The 16,544-nt window shown below is 35.0% G+C and overlaps 1 protein-coding gene across 17 annotated transcripts in view; it reads right to left on the bottom strand.

Annotated features, from left to right (window-relative positions):
* Positions 1-16,544, bottom strand: part of LOC105499024 (muscleblind like splicing regulator 1) — a 219,842-nt gene that overhangs the window by 180,484 nt on the left and 22,814 nt on the right. Inside the window, exon 1 of one of the 17 annotated variants that reach the window (XM_071091112.1) lies at positions 16,333-16,506. The exons of 15 other annotated variants lie outside the window; for them this stretch is intronic. In XM_071091112.1, the coding sequence (XP_070947213.1) occupies positions 16,333-16,506 (174 nt within the window). Of the gene's footprint in view, positions 1-16,332; positions 16,507-16,544 lie in introns of those variants that run through there. One more of the 17 variants, XM_071091111.1, reaches the window with a different exon arrangement.

Raw genomic sequence — 16,544 nt, 5'->3', positions numbered from 1 at the left:
GGGAGTCCTGCTTGAGCCCAAGTGTTTGAGACCAGCCTGAACCACACAGCGAGACTTCCGTCTCTACAGAAAATACAAAAATTAGCCAGGCATGGTGGTGCATGCCTGCAGTACCAGCTACTTGGGAGGCTGAGGCAGGAGGATTGCTTCAGCCTGGGGGGCTGCAGTAAGATGAGATCATGCCACTGCACTTCAGCCTGAGCAACAGAGGGAGACCCTGTCTCAAAAAAAAAAAAAAAAAAAAAAAGTTTCCATTGAAGAAGCCAAGCAGAGAAATTTACTTTCCCCCTAACAACTTATACATTCTATTATTCAAAAATAGCAAATAATATCTATATATTGACATGCAATTTATTTTCATCCTAATTATTTGTTCCTCACAACTCTAAGAGATGGTTATATTATTTTGCTCATTTGTGAACAAATAAATCGAGGCTTGCATGGTTAAGTGACTGACCCATCAAAATCCCTACGCTAAATAAATGGAAGAACCAGGACTCCCAATCAGCTCTTATGATTTCAAACGTAAAACTTCATTCACGATACATGCTAGCAATTTAATACCAAACTTGGCAGAAATGACAGTGACTACTAATATATACAACAGAAGCCAAAAAAAAGGGAGAGATAGGGGCTGAGTGGGATATATTGGAGGTACCACTACTGCATTGCTTGTGGTTAACTCAGTTAGGTGTGTGTAAGTGGAGAAACCCCTGAATATTGATTCTAGAGAAGATAAGATGGTCTCTTTTACAGAGCTGAGAATGGATGCTATTGCTCTTTTATGTCCATGGGGTAGACGCTAAACATTAATAATGTATACCTGGAGACAAGAAAATTCTACATTTCAGATACAAATGTCTTTTCAATTAAGATTGTTAATCAATTTTGAATAGATTATGAAGTTCTAAATACTCAGTAGCTGATTTTGAAAGATTAATTGTCAATGAAGTGGTCTTTGAGCATGATTTTTAAAATTTATTTATCAGCCCTCCGAGCAACAGGAGCCTACATTTTCCTCAGAGCTTTTCTTAGAGAAGCTTAAAATATGTCAGCAGAAAAATTCCACATAGGTAAAATGCAATGCTGCTTTAAAAGTATAAAACTGATATATGCTGACTATGCATACAGTAAGACTGATCTAGATAAACTACTAAAACATTATTTGAAGAGCAATGAAGGAGATGGAATACTGTCTGAAATATTTCAAAGCCATAGTCAGGCCAATTTTTTACTAGGGTGGTACAAAAGTAATTTCAGTTTTTGCAATATTTTTTAAAACCGCAATTACTTTTGCACCAACTTAATTAACAGCTGATAAAACCATTAAAAATCTGTCAGAAAGAAAGCACTGAGGGATTCAAATAGCATAAATGACTTTTTTTCTTTTACATGTACCAAAGCTGTTCTCTATTAATACTGGTTACTTTTTGGCACAGAGAAATCACAAATATTAAGTTGACTTATAAAAAGAAAACCCCAAGTCAAAACAATTTAAAAAATTATAATCCTGGTTCTGTTGCCTCAAAATATTTCCTTTGAGAAAAATTACAGGAGTGTGTTTCTCTAATTGTGCTTCTTTTTTTAGGTTTTCTTTCTTTGTTCCCTACTATCCTAGGAAAAGAAATGTTTTCCTTAAAGAAATTCAAATACATTTAACAGTAACTTTATAAATAAACATATTCATTAACAATAAACAGTACACATAAAATATGTGTATTGATTATATTAACTGTCTATTGACCACCTTGTATATGTAGCCTAGACATAGTGAGAATACTTGGATCCAGCCTTTAAGAATTTGATGCTTAATTAAAGGTATAAAACTAACACACAAATAACTACATATAAAAAAGAAAGCGAGAAGTACACAGTAGAGGTAACAAGAAAGCTTGGTAAGTTAGAGAGAGGTCAGGGGAGTTTCAAAAGGGATAAGAAATGTAAAGTTGGTCTGGAAGGACAAGTTACATTTGGTTAGAGACAAAAAGGGGTAGAAATCCAGACTAGAAATCCAGACAGTAATGGCAGGGATGTGGGAAAGCACTGCATATGAACACTGGGAGAACTGGTCTGTATGGAACACCGTATGTAATGGGGTTGTAAAGAGATGACCCTGGAACTTTGGGCTGAAGCCAAATCAGTAAGGGCCTTAAAGGCAGGCTAAAGAATTCAGCCTTCACTTCTTAAGTAATTGGAATTCACCCATTCAAGACTTCACCCAAGGGCAGAGTCAGAATATTTAACTAAACACCCGAAGGGCCAAGAATAAGACAGTATATGGGATCTGAAGAAATCTTAACAAATAAACTCGGGATTATTTTACTCCCGAAAGCTTCTGCTTCAGTTGCCAGGAAGCTGAGAGATAAATTTAGTGCTCAATTTCATCTTAAGTACTTGTTTCATTTCTTTGCCTTCTAATTGATTAAAACAAAACAAAACAAAACAAACAAACAAAAAAGAAACGACAGTCCTATCTGACGTGCACTTTACTTTTGTAAGCTTGATGGGGTATACATCACACGTAAATAAAATTAAAGTAACGTTTGTTTTGGTACCAGGGAAAGTTGTAGATGCAACACTTAAAGTTTCAGAAGAGAAAAAGTAATTTATAATTTCCCCACCAAGTAAAGCTCATTCCTCTATAAATATTTCAATGAAAGACGGCTGCCCTGAATTAAAATACTCAGTTACTGCAGTTGGTGATTGCTCTAAAATCTACAAGCACTGGGTTCAGCAACCTATCTTCTTGCCTGGCTGTCCAGTTTGACCTTCCATGTGAATCTGTGCTCCTATCATGATGCCAAAATGACCTTCTGAAACTTACAAGGCTTCCAAAGCTGCAGATATTTTCAGCTGTATCAGCCCTGGCTGTCACAGCATTCTGCACAGTGAGTGGCAAAACTGGAGCCTCCTGTACTAGCCTGACCTTTTAAACTCACAACATTTTGCTGCTGATCAAAATGAGTTTTCTCTTCCCATATTATTTCGTGATGCTATTTCTCTTGTTTAATTGTAAAGCATTGATGCTAAGCATAAAATGGTGTTTTTCTTTACACGAAAATAAAATCCTTCCTTCATGCATAGTAAATCTAACATTGGTAGATGCTGTAAAATAAATATTTACTGGCATCTATAAATAATTCTTTTTTTAATTTTTGAAAATCTTGTGGCAACAAAACCTAACAAAATGTCACTATTTCTGCAATGGCCAATTTGAAAATCAAGAGATGTCTGAATTTTATAACTGTTTGCTATCTGTTTATGTTTACCATTATGTATTCAATATCTAGCACAGTGCCTAGAACATTAAAAATTCAAATTAATATTATGTGAATGTAACAGAATCTGCATGTTTAATATATTTCATTTACCACAGTACTATTAAACTGAAATATAGGTGCTAAATTTTCTTGCCAAAAAATTAGTATATTCGCATGGAATCTTTAATCTGAATACACACACACACACACACACACACACACACACGTATCCCTAAGAATTCTTGGTGCTTAAAGGTAAAATCATTTTCAAATACATTGATATCAGGTCACTGACAAGCAGAAAACTGTTATATGAATAAGTTAAAACTTTAAATTTGCACAGGTATATTAGAATACCTTTATTTTGTTTCTACTTAGGGTCTGTGGATACTATATTTTCACAAGCCCACACTTGTATTCAATACGGGGAACCACAAAATGATATTAATATTTCAGAGCAAATTTGTCAACTAACTCATTAGTTGGAGAATGGATCCCTTAGCTTCATACATTTACTCTATTTCATTTTTAGCTACAACTTGTGCACTACTTCACAATTATTTATGGAATATATAGACACACAGGGATATGACACAAAAACATGCACACATACATACAGGGACATGCTCTAATTACTAGGGATTTGCGGGGAAGTGCGAAAAGTTTATCGGAAATCTCCAAGTGAATGTAGAGCTATTAAATTTTCAGTGATATGTTTGTCTTTTTTAAAGCTGGCAATAGATTTCTGTGTTTTAATGATGAAAAATGAATTGAATTACCCTAATACCTTCAATAATGCAGCTGAATAGATTACAAGAGCATTTGAAACTCTCTTTTTGGGCTCAAGACACTTCTTAAAAGGTGCCATTCAGCAAGCCATCCAACAGAGCAATTGACAGAGTGCTATGTCACTCAGAAGTGACATCAGAAACTTCACAGGTGGTAATGATTTTGAGTCTAAAAGTAGATTTTGCTGATCTTGGCGAGTGCTGGGGCAGAGGGTATTAGGTGTGAGTAGACCTAATACTGAGCAAACCACACAGGCAGATTAGGCTATTTGATATATCCCTCCTTTCAAAGCTAGTGAAACTTCAAAGTCCATTCCATAGTCTGCTCTTTTATGACCACAATGCTTAAAAAAAAAATCTTCCACATCTTATCTTCTTCACTGAGTTTTTCCAGAATTAACTTGGAGTAGGTCTCAAATCTACATGCAATGAGTATTTGTGTACATAATTCATACCATACTGATAGAAATAAACAAGCAGAAAAACAGCAGAACTCCTGGGTTGAGATCTCAGCTCTCACAGTACCTTACCATATGACCCTTGAGCAAATCCCCTAATCTTAATCTTTCCAAGCCTCAATCTTCTCACTTCTGAGCCAGAAAGATAACAATGCCTAAATCACACAGAATTGTATACGAGCTATGTATGATCACACAGGTAAAATAGTAAGTTCCTACGAGGTAAGTAGCTATTTTAATAATTATTAGAATGGCTAAAGCTCTGACCTTTTGTTGTTTTGCTTTTATTATTTCACTTATGAATGGGCCTTTTTCTATAGGCCATAAACTTCAGAAAATCAGAAACCATATTCTTAATTTATCTTAAAAATTGCAATTAAAATCTTACAGTAAAACTTTATATGTAATGGGCTTTAAACAAATATTTGTGATTAAAAGTGAATAATAATAAGCAATAAAATCCTGAATTTTCTAACCTAGAATGCAGATTAAATCCTGGAAACAAGGAACAAACACATCACAGCTGAATGGGGTCTTATAGAAGAATATGCACAGTTGCACTTTCACCATTTCAAAGTCTGGAAGCTAGCCTACAAAATACAGCTTTCTTCCCTGTGTAGAAAGAAAAACTGGAGGAAAAAAGAGCATCATGTGCATATTTAAAATTCTCTCATTAAAGTTAAATACAACTCACCTCTCTCTCATTGATTTTTTTTTCTGTTAACATAAAAGTTGTAGGCCCTGAAACTTGGTTACCAATCCTGAGTGTTTTAACCTGCTCCCAATCAGGAATTTAGCATGAGGAAGATTCAGATGAACTGTTATGTCCCCACCTTTCTCCGAAACTGCCAGCATCAGAAATTAATTTCTTCTGTCTAGTCCAAGATGATACTATGGTGGCATCACACTTATTTATCAAATACTTGAACAAAAAAACTAAATGGTTTACATATCAAATCACATCATTTTAATAAATTATGAGTTGATTTTGTCTCTTCTCCAATATATACAAAGTATCTAAAGAGTTAACCTGTCTACCGAATGGTTTTAGGCAAATTCCATACTCTGCCCACAAACAGCCTATTCTTGGCTTCTTTGTGCCCACTTTGTTTTGCCTGTCCATTATTTGTGAATATTTCTATCACTCCACTGGAAATTACTTTGAGAACAGGCACATCTTACCTCTTTATCCTCCAAAGGGTATAGCATGATACGTAGCACACTGGCTCTGCACTCAATATTTGCTAAACAAGGATGCTTTCTTTTGCAACCAAAAGCAAAGCAAAGACTTTCATTTTATATAAATAAATTTTTCTCTAAAAATACATAATCACATAATTTTATTTGCTATATGTTCTAAATAGCTCTATGAAGAGAGGAATTTGTTAGCAAAGTGACAGGTCTCCAACAGCACAACTCTATAATTAATAGCTTATCTTTTAAAGTCACAGGCTACATCACATGTAAAGTTACAGAAAGCAGAGACTGATGTATAAATTAGATGTAACATAAAAGCATAAAATAATCAAACAACCATGATCTATAAACTTTTGCCCCTATCACTTCTTGGTGAAAATTTTATAGCATCATATTATTGGTGAGAAAGTACACTGTCTTCAAACTTCACCAAGCTTCCTCTGAGGGAATCCCAAATGGGTCTACCTACTGCCATATGCACCGTTATAACATCATGACACTGCAACTCCATACCATATCTAATAAAGATGGGGGGTCTGGTTTGTTTTATTTCTGTTTTTATAAATCCAAGAAACAGTATAAGAATTTGTCAGACTATATGCCATTTGTAATCCAACATCAAAGCAAAAAGATGAAAACACATTTGACAGCCTTTTAAATAAAATTTCTATCTTCTTGACTTATGTCAGTTGTTGCACGGGTGAAGTTTTAAAATTACTACGTCATAAACATGCCACACTCACTCCCAGCAGAATCATGGGATGGGGGAGATGGGGGTGGGGAATGCTGGTTTTGAAGTATGAAAAGGCCTGGTTTCAGTTCAGTTCGGCTGATCACCAGCTATGTGGATTTAGACAAGTAAGATAACTTCTCTAAGTCTATGTCCTCTAAGAGGATGATGATTCCTGTCTCACAGGCCCAATTCGCTCATTGTCTACTATCACTATCAGGTTGTTTATCTTTACTCAATGTTTTTCCAAAAACAACATAAGCTGGCAAGGCCTCACATAGAAAAGACACTCAAATACAGTAGCTTTCATCATTACATTACTTCCACCTTATTCTTACTATGTCACTTCATATTCCAAAAAGAGTGCTTAATCTTTAGGCCTATGACAGATGCCCCCTCTTCCCCCACACCATTCCCTGGCCATTCAGTTCTACAAAAACTTCCTTCTTTGCATTTCCTTCCCTCTTTCAGTTTCCTCCTTTGGTACTAACTTGTATAGTGCCTTGCATTGTTAAGTTTTCAAGTCTTTCTCCCTAACTCAATTATATGTCAAAGAAGGAAAGACACTATGTAATTATACTTTCGATCCCCCTCTTGTGACCTATGACAATCCTCTGACTTTAAAGGTGCTCAGAATATGTTTGTTAATTGATTATTTTAGCAAAACACAAAAGATGAACTGATTCCTCTATGACCTGATTGTTAACATGGCAAAGTAATGTTTTAAGGGAAAAGACCTCAGCACTTAGTAAACTTTAATCAACTACAGAGGAACAGGCTATTATAATAGTTTTCTCCCTAAATTAATTGCTCCCAATAAAATATTTATTTAAAATCTCAGTCCTCAAAACTATATTGCTCTGAGAAAGTCATTTCCCATAGGCAATTTTCAGCAAATGTGGTCTCCCAGAAAGCATTATGCAGAATTCTACTTGAGTATATTTTTCTAAAGTCTTTCCTGTTGAAGTATATATTTTTCTATTGTTAGGAACTTCTCAAATTATTTTTTGGAAAGGTCATGCAAAGCCTCAGAGAAACTCTACTCCTGGATCAAAGATTTTCTTGTATCATCTGTTGTTCACTTTTGCTATGTTTATCAAATCTCTTAAAAGTCTTTTGGAAGAGGTACCTAAGACCAAATGCCTTTATCTGAATGCCACTAGGTAGAAAATGCAGTTTTCCCTGAACGTTACAGCACTGAAGTTCAAATAATGGCTCAAAATAATTTGGAATTAATTTGTCTATTTAAAATTAGCCCAATGACAGAATAATAAAGAAGGCAAAGAATGTCCAATACTACTTAATCTTAGTTACTTAAAAATTAGCATTTCCTAAGCATTATCTTAATGACATAGCTAAACAGATTTTCACCATACTATATCTTTATAGCAAAAACTAGATAGGAAAAAAAAGTCTAATAATAGAGAAAGGCACGTAATAAGTGTGGCTTTCATATAATACTAACAAAGGCAAATAAAATACTGTCAACATTATTCTCTAGTTTATAGAAACATGCTATACTTAAAGACATAGTGTAATTTCTGTATTATTTTTATGGACATAGGCAATTAAATAACTAATAAATTGTAAATATTTATAAATAGAATATTTTTTCTTGAAAACTGTCTTGATTTCATGGGAATTTTTCTCTGTATATTAAATAAAACATAATCTATCAATGTTCTGATATTTTCTGTTTAAACTATTTTGAACCATTTATTTGTAAAAAGCTTGTAAGGTCCTCAAACTAAAAAGATCTGCAAGAATTCCAATAAAGCTTTCTATTCTATTTGAAATATAACTACCCTCCTAACTCCAAATAACCATTAACCAAATGCAATTGTTTATTGAGTCCTGTATGTAAATCATTCTGTTTATAATAGTGACTGATTATTAAGGATTTTTAGTTCCAGGAAAAAGAATGCCCTGGTTATACTGATACCTTCCCTAAAATAGCAAGATCTGAGAAGTATAAATGTCAGCCACATTGAGCACATTGCAAACTTGTTTTATCATGTATCTATCTGCCACCTTGTTTATCACTAAGGATAGGTTACACAGGCATTCTGAGCATGGACTTTAATAAGAGAAGAGAACTGCCTGGTTGACATTGAGACATTTCTCAGCAAAAAACAAAATACGCCTAACGTTGAAATTATGTTTACTTTAAAATTACCAATTTGGTGACCTATAGGTCACCATCCAGTGCTTTAAAAGAGTTTGGCACAGAAATGAAATGTTTTAAGAAATTAACATGTATCTTCTATTTAATCAAGTTATAATCCCTGATAATATACAATTTTAAATGCTCTTCACTTACTGATATTTTTATATAATTCTTTTGAGATGGAGTCTCGCTCCTCTCCCAGGCTGGAGTGCAGTGGGGCGATCTCGGTTCACTGCAAGCTCCGCCTCCCGGATTCACGCCATTCTCCTGCCTCAGCCTCCCGAGTAGCTGGGACTACAGGCGCCCGCCACCACGCCCGGTTAATTTTTTGCATTTTTAGTAGAGACAGGTTTTCACCGTGTTAGCCAGGATGGTCTCGATCTCCTCACCTTGTGATCCGCCCATCTCAGCCTCCCAAAATGCTGGGATTACAGGCGTGAGCCACCGCGTCTGGCCTAATTCTCAAATAAGGAATTTTTGATTGATTAAAAGTTTTTAAAATTCTTGCTGTATTTTAAAATTAAGTGTTAATACTCCCATTGCCTTTAATATCCACATCCAGTCAGCTGGTACATCCTATGCAGCCTAACCTTATCACATTTCTCTCAGCACACATGTCCTCCTTTTCATTTTAGGGCCATTCCCCTCATCTAGTCCTTCATCTCTGTTCTGTGTAACCACAATCTCTATTTCATTCTACATGTTTCCTATACTTCCCCTATAAAATGTCACCAAAACACAACTCCTGTAAGGTTACTGCCCTAAACACCAAGTGTCTGTTTATGTTCCACGCTACGTATTATTAAACTCACTACCTGGTCATCAATGACCTCAAAAGTGTAGCATCAATCTCCCTTGAACACCTGATTCCTCATTTCTTCCTACTCTAGTAAATGCTTCCCAACCCTCAACCCAGGCCTTTCCTCTCTATCCTCTTAGTTTCTGCCATTCCTCTGGAGTCTCTTCAAATGCTGTAGAAAATACAAGTCTTTTAAAGTATTCCAAACATTTATGTTATCAAGCTCCTATCAGCATCCAAAATAAGTATTTTTAAAATCTGTTTTTATTCTTTCACACAGGAGCATGGATTCTAAAACTGGGCTACCTTGGTTCAAGTCCTTATTGTGCTGCTTATTAAGTACCGTTGCACAATTAATTGGACTTGTCTGTGCCTCAGTTCCCCTATCTGTAAAATCAGGATATTAACAGTACCTATCTCATAGGGTTGTTCTGAGGAATACACGAATTAATTTATAAACCTTAGCTTAGCACATAGAAAGTATTCAAAGATGTTAGTAATCATTACAGCTATATTCTCATCACTATTCTTTATACATCATCAGTGGAGGCAAGACAAAAAAATTGGTTAAAAACATGAGCACTGGAATAAACAGAATGACAAGCCTCATATCTCTGCAAATGAAAAAATTGTTCTAGTCATGATCTTTAAGATAAAAGTCATAAGGACTACTTTACAGTAGAAAAGATTAAATGAAATACCTTATTTAAAAGTATACAGCAAGTGGCAACTTCTACTATTTTCATAAATATTTACACCTTTACAATGTCACAGATTTAGAAACTAGTGCATGAAAAGAGTAAATGGTTTTTCCCCAAATCTATCGTTTATTTAAAGAAATAAACAAAAAAACTTAGTTACTTCAAAATAAGTATATTAATATAATAATAATATTGATATCACTTCCTACATTTACAAAGGAGCTCCACTTTTAGAAACCTCATGTATCCTCCAATGAGGTCCATTTTTGTTTTTCTACCTGCCTGGTATAAACATTAGTCTTTTTTGTTTGTTTGTTTGTTTTTGAGATAGAGTCTTGCTCTGTTGCCAGACTGGAGTGTAGTGGCACGATCTCAGCTCACTGCAACCTCCGCCTCCTGAGTTCAAGCAATTCCCCTAATTCCCCTGCCTCAGCATCCCAGTAGCTGGGATTACAGGCATGCGCCACCACACCAGCTAATTTTTTGTATTTTAGCAGAGACAGGGTTTCACCATGTTGGCCAAGATGGTATCAATCTCCTGGCCTCGTGATCCACCCGCCTCGGCTTCCCAAAGTGCTGGGATTACAGGCATGAGCCACCGCACCCGGTCAAACATTAGACTTTCAAACCAAATTTAGATATAGTGTTTATAAGAACTCGTGTATCTCTTCAGAACTTGGCATCTTGAAACCAAGATCTGGTAAACAGAAACATCAGTAAGGGAGCCTTTGGTAGGGGAATACTGAATTGTAAGCCTCGTCAGTGGCATAAAGCTTTTCTCATCAATTTCTTACCCACAGAAAGCCCTATGTCCTCCAACTCTTCATATCTGTCACTTAGCTTGACCACCCTCCTGCTTTCTTTCATCCATCCACAAACAGTGCTAAAATGTCACTGTTGTAATCAAACAACACAGAAAAAAATAAAATGCTAATGCATCACTTTAACTGTCATCAACAAATGCTAATAAATAAATTATTGGATATAAGATTGAAATTTTTGGATACAATAAGCTGAAAATGGGCTGTAAATTGTAATACTGAGACAAGAAAATATCTTTGATAATACTGTAAATACGAATATGAACTGCTTAAGTCCTCATCTTGCATCCTTTATATTTAGCATAGTACAAGCATATGACATGCAGTGACTATTAAACTGTAGTACCTACAGTTTGTAACTATTTAGTGGCTGCAACAGCTGATATTTCATGGTATTCAATAGTAAAACTAATGACAAAATCTATCAATAATCTAGTATAGGACATTTGGAAACCATTATATTTCTCCTACATAAAAGAAAGAAATAAATGAATTGAAACATATATGAAAATTTGATATCTGAATGTTATCTATAAATGTATGGAAAATATGGAACCATCGCTGAATAGAGTTAATACTGCTTCAACAGAATAATATTTTGGTAAGGCTGAAAAATACTGAATACCTTTTGTTCTCATTAGTTATGCATTTAAGGACTGTTCCCTTTATTACGTGTATGTGGGTGAAGTCAGAGTCATCTGAAGACTTTCCCTTATCTGAACCTTCATACTATGTTACCCAGCCACTGTTCATTAAAAAGGCACTTTCTACTTTACAGTTATTTTCGAAGCTCTTATTTTCCCTACCAGATTCTTATTTTTTTAAGGACAAGGTGTATCTATCTTGATTAAGTTTGGTAGATTTCACTAAGCCTAGTGTGGTATTTTTTCACAATATGTATTCACTTATAAATCAACTTTATATGATAAAATAATATTCAAGTCAGCAATGTAATGCTTATTTCATAGAACTATGTCCCCATAAGTCTAGAATCTTCTTAGCTCTCTAAAACAAGTTCATTTTTAGTTAATAGCTTCTGAACTTTTAAAAGTGAAAATGTAGGAAAAATCCAGTGTCAAATACAAATTTCTGGAAAACTACTTTGGAGAAAGACATCTCTTCATTTTGTGAATTCAGCTAAAGAGGGACTGGAATGGAGTTGACATCAGCATGGACATCATCAGTGGTATTTAGATTTCATATTTACCACAATTCTTTTTAATAGTATGATATTATTTAACATTCAGGTGATTTGAATAAATTGGCATTGTCTTGGGGAAAGTTATATGCTCAAGCATGCATTACATACAAATTGTGTGTTCATACTTCACAGGAGTATGTATTTTGCATACCTTTATCAACTATCATTCACCTCTTTTTGTATATAAAACACACATCTCTCAGTTTCCTAAAAGAATGTCAAAAGAGATGATGGTTTTTCTTTTGGAGCATATGAGCATATTATTTCAGAAACGTCTTCACTTTTTTGGAATAATTGATCTCTGTGGAAAAGCAATTCTCTACTCGGTCCAATACGGCTATATTTCATTTTAAGATTAATATTTCCTGAACTGTTTTAACAAAGGTTAATCATAGTAACCTAGAGAACATAACCAAAAACAGTAGAAAAAGAACCAAATGTGTAAGACCGAATTCTCCTAACACAAATATTTCAAGGTGTGTGTTACACATATTTTTACAGATTTCATAGGCACATATGATGAGACAGATGCCTCTCTAAAAACATGAACGATTATCTGAAAGAGGTGTTCTGGATCTGTTATGAAAAAAAAAAAGCTAGTAATATATAGAAAGCTATAACCATGTATTTGCTTTTTTTTCTCAATGATATATCTGTAATGCTTATATAAATGTTTATTTTTTACAATATGAAAAACACTATGTAAAAACCAATTTCCCCACCTCAAATGTAAAAATATAAAATATGTTTAGAGACAGTTAATGCCATATGCCAATAGCTCTTCTTGAATCCTCTGCTTTGCAATCAATAATTCTCCAACCATTAGTGAATATGCTCCATGACTCATCAGAAACAATACACAAAGTTAATGGGGATCATTCTTCCCCTCACCCTCCACACACGCACTGACACTAATGGAAGCTATGCTTCATATAGTGGAAGACAGATTCAAGATGGCACCAAGCCGAAAGGCAACTCTTCTTGAGGCCCTGTATACAATCTAACTCCTCCCCACAAAGAATCCACGACATCCATCTTACATTTTTTGGCATCCTTCAAGAAAATAATAGTAAGCATACTTTATATGGCTAGAAAAGAACCACATTTTTTTCAGCTTAACACTCACTGTGAATGGCAAAATGTACTTCAGTTACGAAAATATCTGAAAGGAATGTTTCCAGGACCTATGCCATTGTGCTTTGTTTACCAGTCAGATGCTTTCTCAAGAATGTGTTCAAATTATAAAGACAGTGTCTCCATGTATAGAAACTCCTCAGAGCCCATGTTACAGTAGAAACACATTTTTACCTTTGCTAATATTCAAAACAATACCCTCCTATCTGCAAGTAAAAATCTTTCATTCTTATGAATTCAGCAATCTTTTATTAACATCTGCTCAGGACTTTGGATTTGTTGTTTTTTTTTTTTTTTTTTTTAATTTTCTAAAGAAAGTTCTAGTAAAAGAAAACACATATTAAGTATTTGAAGATAATTGCTATTTACTAAAAACTCTATTTTAAAATAATTTTAGTGACTCGTTTATGTTTTGTAACTTCAGGACAATGATAACTACAGTGTCTCTAAAATGTTCCTAAGTAACAATCATACTCTATTTTGGCCTTTGAGAGGTGTTAAGACTCATTCTCTAATTATAAGTCTTTCTCTATTATTACTACCTCACCATCAAATCTCTAAACTAAATAGCAGCTTTGAGGAAATAAAAATAGATGTTAGGTGGTGTGTTTTCTCAAATTTTGGTTACAATGGATAAGAAAGACAAGGTATTTCTACATATAATAAAATGAGCCAATTTGATTGTTTTGACCAGCAAACTCTTTAAGCTTTCTCCCAGAATATTGTTTTTCTGCTTTATCCTAGAACAACACTGTCCAAAATAAGTACGATGTTAGCCATATTTGTTATATTAAGTTTTCTAGACATCATGAAAGAAAGAGAGAGAGAACAGGTGAAGTTTAATCTATTAAGATCTTCTATTAGAACCAATATATCAAAAATTATCATTAAAACATATCATAAATATAAAAACATTAATCAGATGTTTTACATTCTTTCCCTCATATAAAGTTTTCAAAACCCAGCAGTATTTTACACTTCTCAATCTGCACTAGACACATTTCAAGTGCTCAACAGCCGCATGTGGCTACTGTACTGGACAGCACATTCTAGATTTCCAAACATATGAAGCTTTTTGGCCTAAAAGACCATATACTTTAAAATCTTCCTATGTCACATTCTCTATGATCCATATTGTTGGGATTTTATTTTGAGCCAATCACTTCATGAACCTATTTCACTTCTTTCCTCCACTCTCTTGACTCTCATATCTACCACCCACCCTAATGCCTTTGCTTACAGAATTTTAAAAACCCAATCACCTATTCTTTTCAGCTTCTTCTAAGCAATACCTGAGATGTTCTCTAATCTGCACATCTAACACCAAGCAGAAAGCCAGAAGGTGCAGCAAGATTATTTATTCTCTGTTTCCATAAATAGATCAATCAAATACAGCCCTAATGTATGGCAACAGTGACAAATGGAGGGGCGTTTTTTTCTTATAATGAAGATAAGGCACTTTATATAATAAAGTAGCACACCCTTCCTCAATGAGAAATAAAACTTTCAATGAGAAATATAATTTTACTCTTTTTTTCTCCCAGGAGAAATTTTGGGTTAGTCTGTTCTTGTTCTGGAACAAAACCCAGTGTTTCATTTCATAGGAATTCTGTGCCCAAAGGAAGAACAGAATGTTGGAATCAAAATTTAATGAATTCAACTTGGAGTCTAACTTTGCCTCAAATGTGGAAATGTAAACACAAGCAATAATATCTCAAACCATGTAACACTTCAGTTTCTCTTTGGCATGACTGCACAGAGAACCACACTTGATGTATAGCTACACACAAATTTGTTCATAGTTATATAAGGAAAAAATTAAACTAGGCATATGTGAGGTTTTTCTGAGTCTCTTAGTAATAATGAAATCTGATTATTATGTCTTAAGTGATACTATAATTATAGATGAACAGGTTTTCTGTTGCTGACCCAACCTGTTCTTAAAACACAAAAGGCAACTTTTGTAGTCTTCAGCAAGGAAACCCCCCGTTAAACTAATAAGACTAAAAAACCTATGCCGACATTTTCAAAGAAGATCTAACAATATGATAATAATAAAGTAACTCCCATGCAAATACACAAAACAGATAAAAACTAGAACATTAGGTTTTCCTAAAAAGTTGAGCCGTAGTTGTCACCAACTTTAAGAAAGCAAGATACAAATGACAGCGATGTGCATTCTCAGACTACAAAATAACTTATTCAGTGCCTCTATCTATAACTACATCTAAGACAGTCTAAGTATTGAACTGCACTTTCCTGGGATAAATTTTACAGTCGTTGAACTTTCATTTTCTGTCTGGGTGATAATATTTTATCTCAACAGCAAGGAGAAACACCAACACACTTAGGAACCCACACAGAAAGATAACTGTGGAGTGGCTCTCTTATGCTGGTATAGAATACTTATGTACTAAACACCCTCTGTGTATAAACAGACACTGTGTTCAAACCCAGGAGGAAGGGACACAGTGTCCACCGGTGTAGTATTTCAAAGCACGTTGCACAGGGCCCGAAAGTCTAAAAGCATTAATTATGACTTCTCTCCTAGCGTATTAATTTAAGAAATTCCTCAGAGTATATGGCAGAGTTTGCCATCCATCTGCTATGACTTGTGCCTGTGCTGGTGGGCACACAAAGTAAAGTCAGCGGCAACAACCTTTCTGGCAGCTTCTTAATTTTAATCCTGGGTGGACATACTCCACGGAAATACACCCCAGAATCCCAACAGCCGCATACTCTCTCGGTCCCAGAGAGCCCTAAGAACACAATATTAGTCTGGTAGCAACACCCCTGTAGTTGTAAAGTGCTGTGCGAGAGGAAGGCATAAGCGCCACCATATACCTGCTCGTGTTACTGGCTCTCGAATCAAAGTATTCTCACATGACACATTACTACCAATAACAGATTCCGGCTCCGTTTAAAAAAAAAAAAAGTGGGGGGGGGCTACATATTTGTCCTGCTTTTGTCTAAAAACCAGAACCCAAGTACTAACTACTTTTCATTCTTTTCAACCTTTCATGAAAGCAATTCAATCAAACAACTGCGGCTCCACCCAAAGAGCTTCTATACTTACTTTTCTTACAGTTTTTGAGTGACGCACTGCAAAACGATGAAAAAAAAGAAGAAGAAGAAAAGGAGGAGGCAGCCCTCTCCTGCAGGGCGTCTTCCGCCCTGTAAACTTGGCAAAAGGCAAACTGGCCTGAAATACAGCACTCTCCATATAAGGCAGCCCAGCTAAACATGTCATGCGTAATTTATGGGTAGCAGGCAGAGAATTAACCTTTG

The sequence above is a fragment of the Macaca nemestrina genome, chromosome 2, assembly GCF_043159975.1.
Source record: "Macaca nemestrina isolate mMacNem1 chromosome 2, mMacNem.hap1, whole genome shotgun sequence".
Lineage (NCBI taxonomy): Eukaryota > Metazoa > Chordata > Mammalia > Primates > Cercopithecidae > Macaca > Macaca nemestrina.
This window is presented reverse-complemented; position numbering and strand designations above follow the sequence as displayed.